Source organism: Asparagus officinalis, chromosome 7, assembly GCF_001876935.1.
Source record: "Asparagus officinalis chromosome 7, Aspof.V1, whole genome shotgun sequence".
Classification (NCBI taxonomy): domain Eukaryota; kingdom Viridiplantae; phylum Streptophyta; class Magnoliopsida; order Asparagales; family Asparagaceae; genus Asparagus; species Asparagus officinalis.
In genome coordinates, this window is record NC_033800.1 from 134,656,754 (window position 1) to 134,682,268 (window position 25,515).

A 25,515-nucleotide genomic window follows, 5' to 3' on the forward strand; every position below is an offset into this window, starting at 1 on the left:
TATGGTCTCAACTTGTAAGCAATATTGTGGCATATGAATCTTATAACTTTAATATTTTATGTAAGTTGCATATTCCCATAGCCTCATTAATATTGGTTAACATGAAAACAATAAACTCGTCGAATCTCAACTACCAAGAGGCCTCTAAATTTAGGGTTGACTCATAGTTGACCGTTTTAATTTTGACACGAGATAATGATGGTCATCCACCAACAACTTGCAGAAAATAGAAGAAATCTACTAAAAATTCATTATTTTTACTTCCTGTAACTTGCAAGCTGACTCCTTGCAACCTGCAACACAAACGCGCGCAAAATAGAAGAAATCTGCTAAAAATTCATTATTTTTACTTCCTGTAACTTGCAAGATGACTCCTTGTAACCTACAACATAAACGCGTGCGCGCACAAAAATGTAATGATGTATATATATTCATTTATGATGTGCAAGAAAATAGATACCTGTATATATTTGTCTGTATATATCCGACACGCACGCATATAAGCATATGTGTACATATATTTATATGTATGTGTGCGTACAGTGTACACATACATACATATAAATATAATGCGGTCATATGAAAATTAACACTGTATTTTCTTTTTCCAATCATGCTACCCATAAAAAACCATATTACCTATATTTGAATTACATCCCCTAGTAATATCCCACAGCTTAACAGAACCTGCTGCATCCTATACACATAATGATCTTTTGTTATGGAAACATACATCTACCAATGAATATGCTTAAAATTGTGAGAACACCAAAAATAGTACTAATATTTCCATGTACACAAAAATCAGGCATCATATCACCTTAGTCAAGTCTTGTCGTCTATTGTTTAGGATCTCATGTCGTACGATTCCTGGAATTCCAGGTATTGTCATGGATGACTGTTTGAAAACAGGGGCCTGTAACAAAAATAAAGAAAACATAAATAAACCTGGGGTAGTAAAGTAAACCTTGTTTATTTTTGCCTCCAATTAACTTGCGTTCAAAGATTTATCAATAGAGGGTATTACCTTCTATCTCATGGTTGATCTTATGAAAAAACTTGAGCACTTCACTGTGGCTATATGCTCTCAACTTGTAAGCAATATTGTGGGCATATGAATCTTATAACTTTAAGATTTTAAGTAAGCAACAAATTCCCATAGCCTCGTTATTATTGGTTAACAGGAAAGCAATAAACTCATTGAATCTCAACTACCAAGGGCCTCCGAATTTAGAGTTGACTCATAGTTGACCTTTTTTATTTTGACCCGAGATAATGAAGGTCATCCACCAACAACTTATAGAAAAATAGAAGAAATCTGCTAACAATTCACTATTTTTACTTCCCGTAACTTGCAAGCGGACTCCTTTCAACCTACAACACAAATGCACGCAAAAATAGACGAAATCTGCTAAAAATTTATTAATTTTACTTCTCGTAACTTGCAAGCTGACTCCTTGCAACCTATGACACAAACGCGAATGCACACAAAAATGTAATGATGTATATATATTCATTTATATTGATGTGCATGAAAATAGATACCTTTATATATTTGTCTGTATATATTCGACATGCACGCATATATGCTAAAGTGTACATATATTTATATGTATGTGTTCGTACAGTGTACACACACATACATATAAATAAAATATTATCATGTGAAAATTAACATTGTATTTTCTTTTTCTAATCATGCTACCCATCGAAAACCATATTCCCTATATTTGAATTATATCCCCTGGTAATATCCCACAGTTTAACAAAACCTTTTGCATCATGTACATGTAATGAACTTTTATTATGGAAACATACATCCACCAATGAATATGCTTATAATTGTGAGAACACCAAAAATAGTAACAATATTTCCATGTACACAAAAATCAGGCATCATATAACCTTAGACAAGTCTTGTCTTCTATTGTTTAAGATTTCATGTTGCACGATTCCTGGAATTCCAAGTATTGTCATGGACGGTCGTTTAAAAATAGGGGCCTGTAACAAAAATAAAGAAAAAATGAATAAACCTGGGGTAGTAAAGGAACCTTGGTTGGTCTTATGAAAAAGCTTGAGCACTTCACTACGCCTATATAGTCTCAACTTCTAAGCAATATTGTGGGCATATGAATCTTATAACTTTATGATTTTATGTATGCAGCATATTCCCATAGCCTCGTTAACATTTCATTATTTTTACTTCCTGCAACTTGCAATATGACTCCTTGCAACCTGCAACACAAACGCGCGCAAAAATAGAAGAAATCTACTAAAAATTTATTGTTTTTACTTCACGTAAATTGCAAGTTGACTCCTTGCAACCTACAACACAAACGCATGCGCGCACAAAAATGTAATGATGTATATAAATTCATTTATACTGATGTACATGAAAATAGATACATGTATATATTTGTCTGTATATATTCGACACGAACGCATATATGCATATGTGTACATATATTTACATGTATATGTGCATACAGTGTACACACACATACATATAAATATAATGTTGTCATGTGAAAATTAACACTATATTTTCTTTTTCCAATCAAGCTACCCATCGAAAACCATATTCACTATATTTGAATTAAATCCCATTGTAATATCCCACAGTTTAACAGAACCTGCTGCATCATGTACACGTAATTATCTTTTCTTATGGAAACATACATCCACCAATGAATATGCTTATAATTGTGAGAACACCAAAAATAGTACTAATATTTCCATGTACACAAAAACCAGGCATGAAAATAGTACCAATATCACCTTAGTCAAGTCATGTCTTCTATTGTTTATGATTTCATGTTGCACGATTCCTGGAATTCCAGGTATTGTCATGGACGGTTGTTTGAAAACAAGGGCCTGTAACAAATATAAAATAAATAAATAAATCTGAGGTAGTAAAGGAACTAATGTTTACTTTTGCCTCCAATTAACTTACGTTCAAAGATTTATCAATAGAGAGTATTTGATTCTGTCTCATGGTTGGTCTTATAAAAAAACTTGAGCACTTCACTGAGGCTATATGGCCTCAACTTGTAAGCAATATTGTGGACATATGAATCTTATAACTTTAAGATTTTATGTAAGCAGCATATTCCCATAGAATCGTTAATATTGTTCAACATGCAAGCAACAAACTCGTTGAATCTACACTACCAAGAGGCCTCTGAATTTAGAGTTGACTCATAGTTGACCTTTTTTATTTCGATAAGCGCGCAAAAATAAAAGAAATTTGCTAAAAGTTCATTATTTTTACTTCTCGTAACTTGCAAGCTGACTCCTTGCAACCTACAACACAAACGCGCGCACACAAATATCTAATGATGTCTATATATTTATTTATATTGATGCGCATGCAAATAAATACATGTATATATTTTTCTGTATATATTCAACACGCACGAATATATGCATATGTGTACATATATGTATATGTATGTGTGCGTATAGTGTACACACACATACATATAAATATAATGTTGTCATGTGAAAATTAACACTATAGTTTCTTTTTCCAGTCATGCTACCGATCGAAAACCATATTCACTATATTTGAATTACATCCCCTGGTAATATCCCACAGTTTAACAAAACCTTCTGCATTCTGTACACGTAATAATCTTTTGTTATGGAAACATACATCCACCAATGAATATGCTTAAAATTGTGAGAACACCAAAAATAGTACCAATATTTCCATGCACACTAAAATCAAGCATGAAGATAGTACCAATATCACCTTAGTCAAGTCCTGTCTTCTATTATTTAAGATTTCATGTTGTACGATTCCTGGAATTCCAGCAATAAACTCGTTGAATCTCAACTACCAAGAGGCCTTTGAATTTAGAGTTGACTCATGTTGACCTTTTTAATTTTGACACGAGATAATGATGGTTATCCACCAAGAACTTGCAGAAAAATAGAAGAAATCTAATAAATTATTTTTACTTCCTGTAACTTGCAAGTTGACTCCTTGCAACCTACAACACAAACGCGCGCAAAAATAGAAGAAATATGCTAACATTTCATTATTTTTACTTCTCGTAACTTGCAAGTAGACTCCCTGCAACCTACAACACAAACGCATGCATGCACAAAAAAGTAATGATATATATATATTCATTTATGTTGATGTGCAAGAAAATAGATACGTGTATATATTTGTCTGTATATATTCGACACGCACGCATATATGCATGTGGACATATATTTATATGTATGTGTGTGTACATTGTACACACACATACATATAAGTATAATGTTTTCATGTGAAAATTAACACTATATTTTCTTTTTCCAATCATGCTACCCATCAAAGACCATATTCACTATATTTGAATTAGATCCTGTGGTAATATCCCACAGTTTAACAGAACCTGCTGCATCCTGTACACATAATGATCTTTTCTCATGGAAACAAACATCCACCAATGAATATGCTTATAATTGTGAGAACACCAAAAATAGTACCAATATTTCCATGTACACAAAAATCAGGCATGAAAATAGTACCAATATCACCTTAGTCAAGTCCTGCCTTCTATTGTTTAAGATTTCATGTTGCACGATTCCTGGAATTCCAGGTATTGCCATGGACGGTTGCTTGAAAACAAGGGCCTGTAACAAAATTTAAAAAAAAATAACCTAAGGTAGTAAAGGAACACTTGTTTATTTTTTACTCCAATTAACTTACGTTCAGAGATTTATCAATAGAGAGTATTTTCTTCTGTCAAATGGTTGGTCTTATGAAAAAACTTGAGCACTTCACTGAGGCCATATGGTCTTAACATGTAAGCAATATTGTGGGCATATGAATCTTATAACTTTAAGATTTTATGTATGCAGCATATTCCCATAGCCTCGTTAATATTGGTTAACATGCAAGCAATAAACTCGTTGAATCTCAACTACCAAAAGGCTTATGAATTTAGAGTTGACTCATAGTTGACCTTTTATATTTTGACACAAGATAGTGATGGTTATCCACCAACAACATGCAAAAAAATAGAAGAAATCTGCTAAAAAATTATTATTTTTACTTCCCGTAACTTGCAAGTTGACTTCTTGCAACCAGCAACACAAACGGGCGCAAAAATAGAAGAAATTGGCTAAAAATTCATTATTTTTACTTCCCGTAACTTCTTGCAACCTACAACACAAACGCGTGCACGCACAAAAAAGTAATGATGTATATATATTCATTTATGTTGATGTGCAAGAAAATAGGTACATGTATATATTTGTTTGTATATATTCGACAACACACGCATACATGCAAGTGTACATATATTTATATGTATGTGTGCATACAGTGTACACGCACATACATATAAATATAATGTTTTCATGTGAAAATTAACACTATATTTTTCTTTTTCCAATCAAGCTACCTATCGAAAACCATATTCCCTATATTTGAGTGATATCCCCTGGTAATATCCCACAGTTTAACTGAACCTGCTACATCATGAACACATAATGATTTTTTGCTATGGAAACGTACATCCACCAATGAATATGCTTATAATTGTGAGAACACCAAAAATAGTACTAATATTTCCATGTACACAAAAACAGGCAACATATCACCGTAGTCAAGTTCTATCTTCTATTGTTTAAGATTTCATGTTGCACGATTCTTGGAATTCCAAGTATTGTCATAGATGATTATATGAAAACAGGGGCCTGTAAAAAAAATAAAAAAAATAAATAAATAAACCTGAGGAAGTAAAGGAACCCATGTTTATTTTTGCCTCCAATTAACTTGCGTTCGAAGATTTATCAAAAGAGAGTATTTCCTTCTGTCTCATTGTTGGTCTTGTGAAAAAACTTGCGCACTTCACTGAGGCTATATGGTCTCAACTTGTAAGCAATATTGTGGCATATGAATCTTATAACTTTAATAGTTTATGTAAGTTGCATATTCCCATAGCCTCGTTAATATTGGTTAACATGCAAACAATAAACTCGTCGAATCTCAACTACCAAGAGGCCTCTAAATTTAGGGTTGACTCATAGTTGACCGTTTTAATTTTGACACGAGATAATGATGGTCATCCACCAACAACTTGCAGAAAATAGAAGAAATCTACTAAAAATTCATTATTTTTACTTCCTGTAACTTGCAAGCTGACTCCTTGCAACCTGCAACACAAACGCGCGCTAAATAGAAGAAATCTGCTAAAAATTTATTATTTTTACTTCCTGTAACTTGCAAGATGACTCCTTGCAACCTACAACATAAACGCGTGCGCGCACAAAAATGTAATGATGTATATATATTCATTTATGATGTGCAAGAAAATAGATACATGTATATATTTGTCTGTATATATCCGACACGCACGCATATATGCATATGTGTACATATATTTATATGTATGTGTGCGTACAGTGTACACATACATACATATAAATATAATGCTGTCATATGAAAGGTAACACTGCATTTTCTTTTTCCAATCATGCTACCCATAAAAAACCATATTACCTATATTTGAATTACATCCCCTAGTAATATCCTACAGTTTAACAAAACCTGCTGCATCATATACACATAATGATCTTTTGTTATGGAAACATACATCTACCAATGAATATGCTTAAAATTGTGAGAACACCAAAAATAGTACTAATATTTCCATGTACACAAAAATCAGGAATCATATCACCTTAGTCAAGTCTTGTCTTCTATTGTTTAGGATCTCATGTCGTACGATTCCTGGAATTCTAGGTATTGTCATGGACGATTGTTTGAAAACAGGGGCCTGTAACAAAAATAAAGAAAACATAAATAAACCTGGGGTAGTAAAGGAAACCTTGTTTATTTTTGCCTCCAATTAACTTGCGTTCAGAGATTTATCAATAGAGGGTATTACCTTCTATCTCATGGTTGATCTTATGAAAAAACTTGAGCACTTCACTGTGGCTATATGGTCTCAACTTGTGAGCAATATTGTGGGCGAAAGAATCTTATAACTTTAAGATTTTAAGTAAGCAACAAATTCCCATAGCCACGTTATTATTGGTTAACAGGAAAGCAATAAACTCGTTGAATCTCAACTACCAAGGGGCCTCCGAATTTAGAGTTGACTCATAGTTGACCTTTTTATTTTGACCCGAGATAATGAAGGTCATCCACCAACAACTTATAGAAAAATAGAAGAAATCTGCTAACAATTCACTATTTTTACTTCCCGTAACTTGCAAGCAGACTCCTTTCAACCTACAACACAAACGCGCGCAAAAAATAGACGAAATCTGCTAAAAATTTATTATTTTTACTTCTCGTAACTTGCAAGCTGACCCCTTGCAACCTACGACACAAATGCCAATGCACACAAAAATGTAATGATGTATATATATTCATTTATATTGATGTGCACGAAAATAGATACCTGTATATATTTGTCTGTATATATTCGACACGCACGCATATATGCTAATGTGTACATACATTTATATGTATATGTTCGTACAGTGTACACACACATACATATAAATATAATATTATCATGTGAAAATTAACATTGTATTTTCTTTTTCTAATCATGCTACCCATCGAAAACCATATTCCCTATATTTGAATTATATCCCCTGGTAATATCCCACAGTTTAACAAAACCTTTTGCATCATGTACATGTAATGAACTTTTATTATGGAAACATACATCCACCAATGAATATGCTTATAATTGTGAGAACACCAAAAATAGTAACAATATTTCCATGTACACAAAAATCAGGCATCATATAACCTTAGTCAAGTCTTGTCTTCTATTGTTTAAGATTTCATGTTGCACGATTCCTGGAATTCCAAGTATTGTCATGGACGGTCGTTTAAAAACAGGGGCCTGTAAAAAAAATAAAGAAAAAATGAATAAACCTGGGGTAGTAAAGGAACCTTGGTTGGTCTTATGAAAAAGCTTGAGTACTTCACTAAGGCGATATAGTCTCAACTTCTTAGCAATATTGTGGGCATATGAATCTTATAACTTTAAGATTTTATGTAAGCAGCATATTTTCATAGCCTCTAGCAATATTGTGGGCATATGAATCTTATAACTTTAAGATTTTATGTAAGCAGCATATTTTCATAGCCTCGTTAATATTGGTTAACATGAAAATCTTATAACTTTAAGATTTTATGTAAGCAGCATATTTTCATAGCCTCGTTAATATTGGTTAACATGAAAATAATAAACTCGTTGAATCTCAACTACTAAGAGGCCTCTGAATTTATAGTTGACTCATAGTAGACCTTTTTTATTTTGACATAAGATAGTGATGGTCATCCACCAACAACTTGCAGAAAAATAGAAGAAATATGCTAACATTTCATTATTTTTACTTCCTGTAACTTGCAAGATGACTCCTTGCAACCTGCAACACAAACGCACGCAAAAAAAAAAGAAATCTGCTAAAAAATTATTGTTTTTACTTCACGTAAGTTGCAAGTTGACTCCTTGCAACCTACAACACAAACGCATGCGCGCACAAAAATGTAATGATGTATATATATTCATTTATACTGATGTGCATGAAAATAGATACATGTATATATTTGTCTGTATATATTCGACACGAACGCATATATGCATATGTGTACATATATTTACATGTATGTGTGCGTACAGTGTACACACACATACATATAAATATAATGTTGTCATGTGAAAATTAACACTATATTTTCTTTTTCCAATCATGCTATCCATCGAAAACCATATTCACTATATTTGAATTAAATCCCATTGTAATATCCCACAGTTTAACAGAACCTTATATTTGAATTAAATCCCATTGTAATATCCCACAGTTTAACAGAACCTGCTGCATCATGTACACGTAATGATCTTTTGTTATGGAAACATACATCCACCCCACAGTTTAACAGAACCTGCTGCATCATGTACACGTAATGATCTTTTGTTATGGAAACATACATCCACTAATGAATATGCTTATAATTGTGAGAACACCAAAAATAGTACTAATATTTCCATGTACACAAAAACCAAGCATGAAAATAGTACCAATATCACCTTAGTCAAGTCATGTCTTCTATTGTTTATGATTTCATGTTGCACGATTCCTGGAATTCCAGGTATTGTCATGGACGGTTGTTTGAAAACAAGGGCCTGTAACAAATATAAAATAAATAAATAAACCTGAGGTAGTAAAGGAACCCATGTTTACTTTTGCCTCCAATTAACTTATGTTCAAAGATTTATCAATAGAGAGTATTTGATTATGTCTCATGGTTGGTCTTATGAAAAAACTTGAGCACTTCACTGAGGCTATATGGCCTCAACTTGTAAGCAATATTGTGGACATATGAATCTTATAACTTTAAGATTTTATGTAAGCAGCATATTCCCATAGACTCGTTAATATTGGTCAACATGCAAGCAATAAACTCGTTGAATATACACTACCAAGAGGCCTCTGAATTTAGAGTTGACTCATAGTTGACCTTTTTTATTTTGACAAGCGCGCAAAAATAAAAGAAATCTGCTAAAAGTTCATTATTTTTACTTCTCGTAACTTGCAAGCTGACTCCTTGCAACCTACAACACAAACGCGCACACACAAATATCTAATGATGTCTATATATTCATTTATACTGATGCGCATGAAAATAAATACATGTATATATTTTTCTGTATATATTCAACACACACGAATATGTGCATATGTGTACATATATTTATATGTATGTGTGCGTATAGTGTACAAACACATACATATAAATATAATGTTGTCATGTGAAAATTAACACTATATTTTCTTTTTCCAATCATGCTACCCATCGAAAACCATATTCACTATATTTGAATTACATCCACTGGTAATATCCCACAGTTTAACAAAACCTTCTGCATCCTGTACACGTAATAATCTTTTGTTATGAAAACATACATCCACCAATGAATATGCTTATAATTGTGAGAACACCAAAAATAGTACCAATATTTCCATGCACACTAAAATCAGGCATGAAAATAGTACAAATATCACCTTAGTCAAGTCTTGTCTTCTATTATTTAAGATTTCATGTTGTACGATTCCTGGAATTCCAGGTACTTTCAAGGACGGTTGTTTGAAAATAGTAGCCTGTAACAAAAATATAAAAAATAAATAAACCTAAGATAGTAAAGGAACCCATGTTTATTTTTGCCTCCAATTAACTTTTGTTCAGAGATTTATCCATAGAGAGTATTTGCTTCTGTCTCACGGTTGGTCTTATGAAAAAACTTGAGCACTTCACTGAGGCTATATTGTCTCAACTTGTAAGCAATATTGTGGACATATGAATCTTATAACTTTAAGATTTTATGTAAGTAGCATATTCCCATAGCCCCGTTAATATTGGTTAACATGCAAGCAATAAACTTGTTGAATCTCAACTACCAAGAGGCCTCTGAATTTAGAGTTGACTCATGTTGACCTTTTTAATTTTGACACGAGATAATGATGGTCATCCACCAAGAACTTGCAGAAAAATAGAATCATGCTACCCATCAAAGGCCATATTCACTATATTTTAATTAGATCCCGTGGTAATATCCCATAGTTTAACAGAACCTGTTGCATCCTGTACACATAATGATCTTTTGTTATGGAAACAAACATCCCCCAATGAATATGCTTATAATTGTGAGAACACCAAAAATAGTACCAATATTTCCATGTACACAAAAATCAGGCATGAAAATAATACCAATATCACCTTAGTCAAGTCCTGCCTTCTATTGTTTAAGATTTCATGTTGCACGATTCCTGGAATTCCAGGTATTGCCATGGACGGTTGCTTGAAAACAAGGGCCTGTAACAAAATTTTGAAAAAAAAATAACCTAAGGTAGTAAAGGAACACTTGTTTAATTTTTACTCCAATTAACTTACGTTCAGAGATTTATCAATAGAGAGTATTTCCTTCTGTCAAATGGTTGGTCTTATGAAAAAACTTGAGCACTTCACTGAGGCCATATGGTCTTAACATGTAAGCAATATTGTGGGCATATGAATCTTATAACTTTAAGATTTTATGTATGCAGCATATTCCCATAGCCTCGTTAATATTGGTTAACATGCAAGCAATAAACTCGTTGAATCTCAACTACCAAAAGGCTTATGAATTTAGAGTTGACTCATAGTTGACCTTTTATATTTTGACACAAGATAGTGATGGTTATCCACCAACAACATGCAAAAAAATAGAAGAAATCTGCTAAAAATTTATTATTTTTACTTCCCGTAACTTGCAAGTTGACTTCTTGCAACCAGCAACACAAACGGGCGCAAAAATAGAAGAACTGGCTAAAAATTCATTATTTTTACTTCCCGTAACTTCTTGCAACCTACAACACAAACGCGTGCACGCACAAAAAAGTAATGATGTATATATATTCATTTATGTTGATGTGCAAGAAAATAGGTACATGTATATATTTGTCTGTATATATTCGACACACACGCATACATGCAAGTGTACATATATTTATATGTATGTGTGCATACAGTGTACACGCACATACATATAAATATAATGTTTTTATGTGAAAATTAACACTATATTTTTCTTTTTCCAATCAAGCTACCTATCGAAAACCATATTCCCTATATTTGAGTGATATCCCCTGGTAATATCCCACAGTTTAACTGAACCTGCTACATCATGAACACGTAATGATTTTTTGTTATGGAAACATACATCCACCAATGAATATGCTTATAATTGTGAGAACACCAAAAATAGTACCAATATTTCCATGTACACAAAAACAGGCAACATATCACCTTAGTCAAGTTCTATCTTCTATTGTTTAAGATTTCATGTTGCACGATTCTTGGAATTCCAAGTATTGTCATAGATGATTATATGAAAATAGGGGCCTGTAAAAAAAATAAATAATAAATAAATAAACCTGAGGAAGTAAAGGAACCCATGTTTATTTTTGCCTCCAATTAACTTGCGTTCGAAAAAATTTCAAAAGAGAGTATTTCCTTCTGTCTCATTGTTGGTCTTGTGAAAAAACTTGCGCACTTCACTGAGGCTATATGGTCTCAACTTGTAAGCAATATTGTGGCATATGAATCTTATAACTTTAATATTTTATGTAAGTTGCATATTCCCATAGCCTCGTTAATATTGGTTAACATGCAAACAATAAACTCGTCGAATCTCAACTACCAAGAGGCCTCTAAATTTAGGGTTGACTCATAGTTGACCGTTTTAATTTTGACACGAGATAATGATGGTCATCCACCAACAACTTGCAGAAAATAGAAAAAATCTACTAAAAATTCATTATTTTTACTTCCTGTAACTTGCAAGCTGACTCCTTGCAACCTGCAACACAAACTCGCGCTAAATAGAAGAAATCTGCTAAAAATTTATTATTTTTACTTCCTGTAACTTGCAAGATGACTCCTTGCAACCTACAACATAAACGCGTGCGCGCACAAAAATGTAGTGATGTATATATATTCATTTATGATGTGTAAGAAAATAGATACATGTATATATTTGTCTGTATATATCCGACACGCACGCATATATGCATATGTGTACATATATTTATATGTATGTGTGCGTACAGTGTACACATACATAAATATAAACATAATGCTGTCATATGAAAATTTACATTGTATTGTTTTTCCAATCATGCTACCCATAAAAAACCATATTACCTATATTTCACTTACATCACCTAGTAATATCCTACAGTTTAACAGAACCTGCTGCATCCTATACACATAATGATCTTTTGTTATGGAAACATACATCTACCAATGAATATGCTTAAAATTGTGAGAACACCAAAAATAGTACTAATATTTCCATGTACACAAAAATCAGGCATCATATCACCTTAGTCAAGTCTTGTCTTCTATATTTTAGGATCTCATGTCGTACGATTCCTGGAATTCCAGGTATTGTCATGGATGATTGTTTGAAAACAGGGGCCTGTAACAAAAATAAAGAAAAAATAAATAAACCTGGGGTAGTAAAGGAAACCTTGTTTATTTTTGCATCCTATTAACTTGCGTTCAGAGATTTATCAATAGAGGGTATTACCTTCTATCTCATGGTTGATCTTATGAAAAAACTTGAGCACTTCACTGTGGCTATATGGTCTCAACTTGTAAGCAATATTGTGGGCGTATGAATCTTATAACTTTAAGATTTTAAGTAAGCAACAAATTCCCAAAGCCTCATTATTATTGGTTAACAGGAAAGCAATAAACTCATTGAATCTCAACTACCAAGGGGCCTCCGAATTTAGAGTTGACTCATAGTTGACCTTTTTTATTTTGACCCGAGATAATGAAGGTCATCCACCAACAACTTATAGAAAAATAGAAGAAATATGCTAACAATTCACTATTTTTACTTTCCATAACTTGCAAGCAGACTCCTTTCAACCTACAACACAAACGCGCGCAAAAATAGACGAAATCTGCTAAAAATTTATTATTTTTACTTCTCGTAACTTGCAAGCTGACCCCTTGCAACCTACGACACAAACGCGAATGCACACGAAAATGTAATGATGTATATATATTCATTTATTTTGATGTGCATGAAAATAGATACCTGTATATATTTGTCTGTATATATTCGACACGCACGCATATATGCTAATGTGTACATATATTTATATGTATGTGTTCGTACAGTGTACACACACATACATATAAATATAATATTATCATGTGAAAATTAACATTGTATTTTCTTTTTCTAATCATGCTACCCATCGAAAACCATATTCCCTATATTTGAATTATATCCCCTGGTAATATCCCACAGTTTAACAAAACCTTTTGCATCATGTACATGTAATGAACTTTTATTATGGAAACATACATCCACCAATGAATATGCTTATAATTGTGAGAACACAAAAAATAGTAACAATATTTCCATGTACACAAAAATCATGCATCATATAACCTTAGTCAAGTCTTGTCTTCTATTGTTTAAGATTTCATGTTGCACGATTCCTAGAATTCCAAGTATTGTCATGGACGGTCGTTTAAAAACAGGGGCCTGTAAAAAAATAAAGAAAAAATGAATAAACCTGGGGTAGTAAAGGAACCTTGGTTGGTCTTATGAAAAAGCTTGAGCACTTCACTAAGGCTATATAATCTCAACTTCTAAGCAATATTGTGGGCATATGAATCTTATAACTTTAAGATTTTATGTAAGCAGCATATTTTCATAGCCTCGTTAATATTGGTTAACATGAAAACAATAAACTCGTTGAATCTCAACTACCAAGAGGCCTCTGAATTTATAGTTGACTCATAGTAGACCTTTTTTATGCTAACATTTCATTATTTTTACTTCCTGTAACTTGCAAGATGACTCCTTGCAACCTGCAGCACAAACGCGCGCAAAAAAAGAAGAAATCTGCTAAAAAATTATTGTTTTTACTTCACGTAACTTGCAAGTTGACTCCTTTTAACCTACAACACAAACGCATGCGCGCACAAAAATGTAATGATGTATATATATTCATTTATACTGATGTGCAACCTACAACACAAACGCATGCGCGCACAAAAATGTAATGATGTATATATATTCATTTATACTGATGTGCATGAAAATAGATACATGTATATATTTGTCTGTATATATTCGACACGAACGCATATATGCATGTGTACATATATTTACATGTATGTGTGCGTACAGTGTACACACACATACATATAATTATAATGTTGTCATGTGAAAATTAACACTATATTTTCTTTTTCCAATCATGCTACCCATCGAAAACCATATTCACTATATTTGAATTAAATCCCATTGTAATATCCCACAGTTTAACAGAACCTGCTGCATCATGTACACGTAATGATCTTTTGTTATGGAAACATACATCCACCAATGAATATGCTTATAATTGTGAGAACACCAAAAATAGTACTAATATTTCCATGTACACAAAAACCAGGCATGAAAATAGTACCAATATCACCTTAGTCAAGTCATGTCTTCTATTGTTTATGATTTCATGTTGCACGATTCCTGGAATTCCAGGTATTGACATGGACGGTTGTTTGAAAACAAGGGCCTGTAACAAATATAAAATAAATAAATAAACCTGAGGTAGTAAAGGAACCCATGTTTACTTTTGCCTCCAATTAACTTACGTTCAAAGATTTATCAATAGAGAGTATTTGATTCTGTCTCATGGTTGGTCTTATGAAAAAACTTGAGCACTTCACTGAGGCTATATGGCCTCAACTTGTAAGCAATATTATGGACATATGAATCTTATAACTTTTATGTAAGAAGCATATTCCCATAGACTCGTTAATATTGGTCAACATGCAAGCAATAAACTCGTTGAATCAACACTATCAAGAGGCCTCTAAATTTAGAGTTGACTCATAGTTGACCTTTTTTATTTTGACAAGCGCGCAAAAATAAAAGAAATCTGCTAAAAATTCATTATTTTTACTTCTCGTAACTTGCAAGCTGACTCCTTGCAACCTACAACACAAACGCGCGCACACAAATATCTAATGATGTCTATATATTTATTTATATTGATGCGCATGCAAATAAATACATGTATATATTTTTCTGTATATATTCAACACGCACGAATATATGCATATGTGTACATATATGTATATGTATGTGTGCGTATAGTGTACACACACATACATATAAATATAATGTTGTCATGTGAAAATTAACACTATAGTTTCTTTTTCCAGTCATGCTACCGATCGAAAACCATATTCACTATATTTGAATTACATCCCCTGGTAATATCCCACAGTTTAACAAAACCTTCTGCATTCTGTACACGTAATAATCTTTTGTTATGGAAACATACATCCACCAATGAATATGCTTAAAATTGTGAGAACACCAAAAATAGTACCAATATTTCCATGCACACTAAAATCAAGCATGAAGATAGTACCAATATCACCTTAGTCAAGTCCTGTCTTCTATTATTTAAGATTTCATGTTGTACGATTCCTGGAATTCCAGGTACTTTCATGGACGGTTGTTTGAAAATAGTAGCCTGTAACAAAAATATAAAAAAATAAATAAACCTGAGATAGTAAAGGATCCCATGTTTATTTTTGCCTCCAATTAACTTTTGTTCAGAGATTTATCCATAGAGAGTATTTGCTTCTGTCTCACGGTTGGTCTTATGAAAAAACTTGAGCACTTCACTGAGGCTATATTGTCTCAACTTGTAAGCAATATTGTGGACATATGAATCTTATAACTTTAAGATTTTATGTAAGCAGCATATTCCCATAGCCTCGTCAATATTGGTTAACATTCAAGCAATAAACTCGTTGAATCTCAACTACCAAGAGGCCTCTGAATTTAGAGTTGACTCATGTTGACCTTTTTAATTTTGACACGAGATAATGATGGTCATCCACCAAGAACTTGCAGAAAAATAGAAGAAATCTGCTAAATTATTTTTACTTCCCGTAACTTGCAAGTTGACTCATTGCAACCTGCAACACAAACGCGCGCAAAAAAAGAAGAAATATGCTAAAATTTAATTATTTTTACTTCTCGTAACTTGCAAGTAGACTCTTTGCAACCTACAACACAAACGCATGCATGCACAAAAAAGTAATGATATATATATATATATGAGAAAAATGGGTATGCTTGGTACCAAACACAAAAAGTTATGCTTGATAGTGAGGTGGCATAATCCCCTCCACTCATTCAAATGATTGTATATCCCTATGTATTCCTCAACTCATGTGAATGTGGTCCCCCATTTGAATGAGTGGAGGAGATTGTGCCACCTCACTACCAAGCACAAAATTTGTACTTGGTACCAAGCATACCCATATTCCTCTCTCTCTCTCTCTCTCTCTATATATATATATATATATATATATATTCATTTATGTTGATGTGCAAGAAAATAGATACGTGTATATATTTGTCTGTATATATTCGACACGCACGCATATATGCATGTGGACATATATTTATATGTATGTGTGTGTACACTATACACACACATACATATAAGTATAATGTTTTCATGTGAAAATTAACACTATATTTTCTTTTTCCAATCATGCTACCAATCAAAGACCATATTCACTATATTTGAATTAGATCCTATGGTAATATCCCACAGTTTAACAGAACCTGCTGCATCCTGTACACATAATGATCTTTTGTTATGGAAACAAACATCCACCAATGAATATGCTTATAATTGTGAGAACACCAAAAATAGTACCAATATTTCCATGTACACAAAAATCAGGCATGAAAATAGTACCAATATCACCTTAGTCAAGTCCTGCCTTCTATTGTTTAAGATTTCATGTTGCACGATTCCTGGAATTCCAGGTATTGCGATGAACGGTTGCTTGAAAACAAGGGCCTGTAACAAAATTTAAAAAAAAAATAAACCTAAGGTAGTAAAGGAACACTTGTTAATTTTTTACTCCAATTAACTTACGTTCAGAGATTTACCAATAGAGAGTATTTCCTTCTGTCAAATGGTTAGTCTTATGAAAAAACTTGAGCACTTCACTGAGGCTATATGGTCTCAACATGTAAGCAATATTGTGGGCATATGAATCTTATAACTTTAAGATTTTATGTATGCAGCATATTCCCATAGCCTCGTTAATATTGGTTAACATGCAAGCAATAAACTCGTTGAATCTCAACTACCAAAAGTCTTATGAATTTAGAGTTGACTCATAGTTGACCTTTTATATTTTGACACAAGATAGTGATGGTTATCCACCAACAACATGCAGAAAAATAGAAGAAATCTGCTAAAAATTTATTATTTTTACTTCCCGTAACTTTCAAGTAAACTTCTCACAACCTGCAACACAAACGGGCGCAAAAATAGAAGAAATTGGCTAAAAATTCATTATTTTTACTTCCCGTAACTTGTGATCTGACTCCTTGCAACCTACAACACAAACGCGTGCACGCACAAAAAAGTAATGATGTATATATATTCATTTATGTTGATGTGCAAGAAAATAGGTACATGTATATATTTGTCTGTATATATTCGACAATGTTTTAAATGTCGGTTTTCGGGGATTTATCGGACGGTCAAAATCATTATCGGATAGCGGAAATCGAGGATATATCGGGGATAAGTAGTGTTTATCGGAGTAATATACTAGCAAATAATAAACAAACATAAGCTTAAAAAAATATAATGTTAGTCAAAATGGAATAATAAACAAGCAAATAATAAGATAATATCAAGAATGAAGAACCATCTACGCATCTACATAATTATTGTTTAATCATGAGATTCATAAACTAACTTACTAAGTTGATATTTAATAGTTATGAGCCATTATCGATATCCATAAACAAACATTAGCTAATCACCAATCAACCAAGTTCAAAAAGCAACAAATAGCTCATAATTTGTAAACACTCAAAGAGCAAATTTAAAAGAAAGTAAAAGCTCCCAAATCCTACTTATCGGCCGATAAAGCCGATATTTAGAGCTTACTTATCGGCCGATAAGTGCCTTTATCGCCGATTACTCACCGATAAACCTCAAAAACCGATAAATCGATTAAAAATCCTACTTATCCTAGCGGAAAGCTCCCAAATCCGATAACTCGGCGATAATATCGGATTATCGGCCGATATTTAAAACAATGATATTCGACATGCACGCATACATGCAAGTGTACATATATTTATATGTATGTGTATACAGTGTACACACACATACATATAATATAAATATAATGTTTTCATGTGAAAATTAACACTATATTTTTCTTTTTCCAATCAAGCTACCTATCGAAAACCATATTCCCTGTATTTGAGTGATATCCCTTGGCAATATCCCATAGTTTAACTAAACCTGCTACATCATGAACACGTAATGATTTTTTGTTATGGAAACATACATCCACCAATGAATATGCTTATAATTGTGAGAACACCAAAAATAGTACCAATATTTCCATGTACACAAAAACAGGCAACATATCACCTTAGTCAAGTTCTATCTTCTATTGTTTAAGATTTCATGTTGCACGATTCTTGGAATTCCAAGTATTGTCATAGACGATTATATGGATTATATGAAAACAGGGGCCTGTAAAAAAATAAAAAAAATAAATAAATAAACTTGAGGAAGTAAAGGAACCCATGTTTATTTTTGCCTCCAATTAACCTGCGTTCGAAAATTTATCAATAGAGAGTATTTGCTACCGTCTCATTGTTGATCTTGTATAAAAAAACTTGAGCAGTTCACTGAGGCTATATGGTCTCAACTTGTAAGCAATATTGTGAGCATATGAATCTATAAACTTTAAGAGTTTATGTAAGCAACATATTCCCATAGCGTCGTTAATATTGGTTAACATGCAAGCAATAAACTCGTTGATTCTTAACTACCAAGAGGCCTCTGAATTTAGAGTTGACTCGAAGTTGACCTTGTTTATTTTGACACAAGATAGTGATGGTCATCTACCAACAACTTGCAGAAAATAGAAGAAATCTGCTAAAATTTCATTATTTTTTACTTCACGTAACTTGTAAGCAGACTCCTTGCAAGCTATAACACAAACGCGTGCGCGCACAAAAATGTAATGATGTATATATATATTCATTTATGTTGATGTGCAAGAAAATATATACTTGTATATATTTGTCTGTATATATTTGACACGCACGCAGATATGCATGTGAACATAAATTTATATGTATGTGTGCGTAAAGTATACACACACATACATATAAATATAATGCTGTCATGTGAAAATTAATACTGCATTTTCTTTTTCCAATCATGCTACCCATAGAAAACCATATTCCCTATATTTGAATAACATCCACTAATATCCCACAGTTTAACAGAAACTGCTGCAACCTGTGCACGTAATGATTATTTGTTATGGAAACATACATCCACCAATGAATATGCTTATAATTGTGAGAACACAAAAAATAGTTCCAATATTTCCATGTACACAAAAACAGGCATCATATCACCTTAGTCAAGTCCTGTCTTCTATCGTTTAAGATTTCACGTTGCACGATTCCTGGAATTCCAGGTATTGTCATAGACGATTGTTTGAAAACAGGGGCCTGTAACAAAAATAAAAAAAATAAACCTGAGGTAGTGAAGGAACCCATATTTATTTTTGCCTCAATTAACTTGCGTTCAGAGATTTATCAATAGAGAGTATTTGCTTTTGTCTCATGGGTGGTCTTATGAAAAAACTTGAGCACTTCACTGAGGCTATAGGGGTCTCAACTTGTAAGTAATATTGTGGGCATATGAATCTTATAACTTTAAGATTTTATGCAAGCAGCATATTCCCATAGCCTCGTTAATATTGGTTAACATGCAAGCAATAAACCCATTGAATCTCAACTACCAAGAGGCCTCTAAATTTAGAGTTGACTCATAATTGAACTTTTTCATTTTTACAGACGCGTGCAAAAATAGAAGAAACTGCTAAAAATTCATTATTTTTACTTCTCGTAACTTGCAAGTTGACACCTTGCAACCTACAAAATAAACGCACGCACACAAATATGCAATGATGTATATATATTCATTTATATTGATGTGCATGAAAATAAATACATGTATATATTTGTTTGTATATATTCAACACGGACGCATATATGCATGTGTACATATATTTATATGTATGTGTATGTATAGTGTACACAAACATACATATAAATATAATGTTATGTGAAAATTAACACTATATTTTTTTCCAATCATGCTACCCTTCGAAAACCATATTCACTATATTTGAATTACATCCCCTGGTAATATCCCACAGTTTAACAGAACCTGTTGCATCCTGTACACGTAATGATCTTTTTTTATGGAAACATACATCCACCAATGAATAAGCTCATAATTGTGACAACACCAAATATAGTACCAATATTTTCTTGTACACAAAAATCAAGCATAAAAATAGTACCAATATCACCTTAGTCAAGTCTTGTCTTCGATTGTTTAAGATTTCATGTTGCACGATTCCTGGAATTCCAGGTATTGTCATGGACGGTTGTTTGAAAAGAGGGGCCTGTAACAAAATTAAAAAAAATAAACCCGAGGTAGTAAAGGGACCCTTGTTTATTTTTGCTTCTAATTAACTTGTGTTCACAGATTTATCTATAGAGAGTATTTCCTTCTGTCTCATGGTTGGTCTTATGAAAAAACTAGAGCACTTCATTGAGGCTATATGGTCTAAACTTATAAGCAATATTGTGGTCATATGAATGTTATAACTTTAAGATTTTATGTAAGCAGCATATTCTCATAGCCTCGTTAATATTGGTTAACATGTAAGCAATATACTCGTTAAATCTCTAATACCAAGAGGCCCCTGAATTTAGAGTTGACTCATAGTTGACCTTTTTTATTTTGACACGAGATAATGATGGTCATCCACCAACAACTTGGAAATATATTTAAGAAATTTGCTAAAAATTCATTATTTATACTTCCCGTAACTTGCAAATTGACTCCTTGCAACCTGCAACACAAACGCGCACAAAAATAGAAGAAATCAGCTAAAAATTCATTATTTTTACGTCCCCGTAACTTGCAAGCTGACTCCTTGCAACCTACAACACAAACGTGTGCTCGCCCAAAAATGTAATGATGTATATATATTCATTTATGTTGATGTGCAAGAAAATAGATACCTGTAAATATTTGTCTGTATATATTTGACACGCACCCATATATGCATCTGTGTACATATATTTATATGTATGTGTGCGTATAGTGTACACACACATACATATAAATATAATACTGTCATGTGAAAATTAACACTATATTTTCTTTTTCCAATCATGCTACTAATCGAAAACTATATTCCCTATATTTGAATGACATCCCCTGGTAATATCCCACAGTTTAACAGAACCTGCTGCATCCTGTACACGTATTGATTTTTTGTTATGGAAACATACATCCACCAATGAATATGATTATAATTGTGAGAACACCAAAAATAGTACAAATATTTCCATGTACACAAAAACAGGCATCATATCAACTTAGTCACGTCATGTCTTCTATTGTTTAACATTTCATGTTGCACGATTCCTGGAATTTCAGGTATTATCATGGACGATTGTTTGAAAACAGGGGCTTGTAACAAAAATAAATAAATAAATAAATAAACATGGGGTAGTAAAGGAAACCTTGTTTATTTTTGCCTCCAATTAACTTGCGTTCAAAGATTTATCAATAGAGGGTATTTCCTTCTGTCTCATGGTTGATCTTATGAAAAAACTTGAGCACTTCACTATGGCTATATGGTCTCAACTTGTAAGCAATATTGTGGGCATATGAATCTTATAACTTTAAGATTTTAAGTAAGCAACATATTCCCATAGCCTCGTTAATATTGGTTAATAGGAAAGCAATAAACTCGTTGAATCTCAACTACCAAGAGGCCTCTGACTTTAGAGTTGACTCATAGTTGACCTTTTTATTTTGACGAGATAGTGAAGGTTATCTACCAACAACTTGCAGAAAAATATAAGAAATCTGCTAAAAATTCATTATTTTATTTCCCGTAACTTGCAAGTTGACTCCTCGTAACCTGCAACATAAACGTGCGCAAAATTAGAAGAAATCTGCTAAAATTTCATTATTTTTACTTCCCGTATCTTGCAAGCTGACTACTTACAACCTATAACACAAACCCGCTCGAGCACAAAAATGTAATGATGTATAAATATTCATTTATGTTGATGTGCAAGAAAATATATACATGTATATATTTGTCTGTATATATTCTGCACGCACACATATATATATGTGTATATAAATTTATATGTATGTGTGCATAAAGTGTACACACACATACATATAAATATAATGTTTTCATGTGAAAATTAACACTGTATTTACTTTTTCCAATCATGTTATCCATCAAAAACCATATTCCCTATATTTGAATTACATCCCCCGGTAATATCCCACAGTTTAACAGAACCTGCTACATCCTGTACACGTAATGATTTTTTGCTATGGAAACATACATCCACCAACGAATATGCTTATAATTGTGAGAACACCAAAAATAGTACCAATATTTCCATGTACACAAAAACAGGCATCATATCACCTTAGTCAAGTCCTGTCTTCTATTGTTTAAGATTTCATGTTGCACGATTCCTGGAATTCCAGGTATTGTCATGGACGGTTGTTAGAAAATAGGGGCCTGTAAAAAAGTAAATAAAATAAATATACATGAGGTAGTAAAGGAACCCATGTTTATTTTTGCCTCCAATTAACTTGCGTTCAGAGATTTAATAATAGAGAGTATTTGCTTCTGTCTCGTGGTTAGTCTTATGAAAAAACTTGAGCATGTCACTGAGGCCACATGGTCTCAACTTGTAAGCAATATTGTGGGCAAACGAATCTTATAACTTTAAGATTTTATGTAAGCAGCATATTCCCATAGCCTTGTTAATATTGGTTAACATGCAAGCAATAAACTCGTTGAATCTCAACTACAAAGAGGCCTATGAATTTAGAGTTGACTCATAATTGACCTTTTTTATTTTGACAAACGCGTACAAAAATAGAAGAAAACTGCTAAAAATTGATTATTTTTACTTCCCGTAACTTGCAAGTTTACAAACTTGCAACCTACAACACAAACGCGCGCGCACAAATATGTAATGATGTTTATATATTAATTTATATTGATGTGCATGAAAATAAATACATGTATATATTTGTCTGTATATATTCGACATGCACGCATATATGCATATGTGTACATATATTTATATGTATGTGTGCGTATAGTGTACACACACATACATATAAATATAACGTTATGTGAAAATTAACACTATATTTTCTTTTCTTAATCATGCTACCCATCGGAAACCATATTCACTACATTTGAATTACATCCCCTGGTAATATCCTACAGTTTAACAGACATATTGCATCATGTACATGTAATGATCTTTTGTTATGAAAACATACATCCACCAATGAATAAGCTTATAATTGTGAGAACACCAAAAATAGTACCAATATTTCCATGTACACAAAAATCAGGCAAGAAAATAGTTCCAATATCACCTTAGTTAAGTCATATCTTCTATTGTTTAAGATTTCATGTTGCACGATTCCTAGAATTCTAGGTATTGTCATTGACGGTTGTATGAAAACAGGGGCCTGTAACAAAAATTAAAAAAAACTTGAGGTAGTAAATGAACCCATGTTTATTTTTGCCTCTAATTAACTTGTGTTCAGAGATTTATCAATAGAGAGTATTTGCTTCTGTCTCATGGTTGGTCTTATGAAAAACTTGTGCACTTCACTGGGGCTATATGGTCTAAACTTGTAAGCAATATTGTGGGAATTTGAATCTTATAACTTTAAGATTTTATGTAGCAACATATTCCCATAGCCTCGTTAATATTGGTTAACATGCAAGCAATAAACTTGTTGAATCTCAACTACCAAGAGGCCTCTGAATTTAGAGTTGACTCATAATTAACCTTTTTAATTTTTGATAAACGCGTGCAAAAATAGAAGAAAACTGCTAAAATTCATTATTTTTACTTCCTGTAACTTGCAAGCTGACTCCTTGCAACCTACAACACAAACGCGCGCACACAAATAAGTAATGATGTTTATATATTCATTTATATTGATGTGCATGAAAATAAATACATGTATATATTTGTTTGTATATGTTCGACACGCACGCATATATGCATGTGTACATATATTTATATGTATGTGTGCATACAGTGTACACACACATACATATAAATATAATGTTGTCATGTGAAAATTAACACTATATTTTTTTTCCAATCATGCTACCCATCGAAAAGCATATTCACTATATTTGAATTACATCCCCTGGTAATATCCCATAGTTTAACAGAACTTGTTGCATCCTGTACACGTAATGATCTTTTGTTATGGAAATATACATCCACCAATGAATATGCTTATAATTGTGAGAACACCAAAAATAGTACCAATATTTCCATGTACACAAAAATCAGGCATGAAAATAGTACCAATATCACCTTAGTCAAGTCTTGTCTTCTATTGTTTAAGATTTCATGTTGCACGATTCCTGGAATTCCAGGTATTGTCATGGACGGTTGCTTGAAAACAGGGGCCTGTAACAAAATTAAAAAATAAAAAAACATGAGGTAGTAAAGGAACCCTCCTCCAATTAACTTGCGTTCAGAGACTTATCAATAGAGAGTATTTCCTTTTGTCTCATGGTTGGTCTTATGAAAAAACTTGAGCACTTCACTGAGGCTATATGGTCTCAACTTGTAAGCAATATTGTGGGCATATGAAACTTATAACTTTAAGATTTTATGTAAGTAGCATATTCTCATAGCCTCGTTAATATTGGTTAACATGCAAGCAATAAACTTGTTGAATCGTAACTACAAAGAGGCCTATGAATTTAGAGTTGACTCATAG

General features: G+C 32.6%; 1 protein-coding gene across 27 annotated transcripts in view; it reads right to left on the reverse strand.

Annotated features, from left to right (window-relative positions):
• Positions 510 to 25,515, reverse strand: part of LOC109848055 — a 28,278-nt gene continuing 3,272 nt past the window's right edge. The window contains exons 2-19 of one of the 27 annotated variants that reach the window (XM_020417338.1): positions 25,095 to 25,199; positions 23,165 to 23,260; positions 20,996 to 21,100; positions 20,040 to 20,135; positions 17,326 to 17,430; positions 15,976 to 16,080; positions 15,007 to 15,111; positions 13,980 to 14,075; positions 12,894 to 12,989; positions 10,739 to 10,843; positions 9,051 to 9,155; positions 7,773 to 7,868; positions 6,687 to 6,782; positions 4,528 to 4,632; positions 2,770 to 2,874; positions 1,906 to 2,001; positions 821 to 916; positions 510 to 697 (exon numbers count right to left, since the gene is read on the reverse strand). In XM_020417338.1, the coding sequence (XP_020272927.1) occupies positions 617 to 697; positions 821 to 916; positions 1,906 to 2,001; positions 2,770 to 2,874; positions 4,528 to 4,632; positions 6,687 to 6,782; positions 7,773 to 7,868; positions 9,051 to 9,155; positions 10,739 to 10,843; positions 12,894 to 12,989; positions 13,980 to 14,075; positions 15,007 to 15,111; positions 15,976 to 16,080; positions 17,326 to 17,430; positions 20,040 to 20,135; positions 20,996 to 21,100; positions 23,165 to 23,236 (1,665 nt within the window). In that variant the 5' untranslated portion in view covers positions 23,237 to 23,260; positions 25,095 to 25,199 and the 3' untranslated portion in view covers positions 510 to 616. Of the gene's footprint in view, positions 698 to 820; positions 1,855 to 1,905; positions 2,002 to 2,769; positions 2,875 to 4,473; positions 4,633 to 6,686; positions 6,783 to 7,772; positions 7,869 to 9,050; positions 9,156 to 10,738; positions 10,844 to 12,893; positions 12,990 to 13,979; positions 14,076 to 15,006; positions 15,112 to 15,975; positions 16,081 to 17,325; positions 17,431 to 20,039; positions 20,136 to 20,995; positions 21,101 to 23,164; positions 23,261 to 25,094; positions 25,512 to 25,515 lie in introns of those variants that run through there. The other 26 variants (XM_020417350.1, XM_020417341.1, XM_020417343.1 and 23 more) reach the window with 26 other exon arrangements.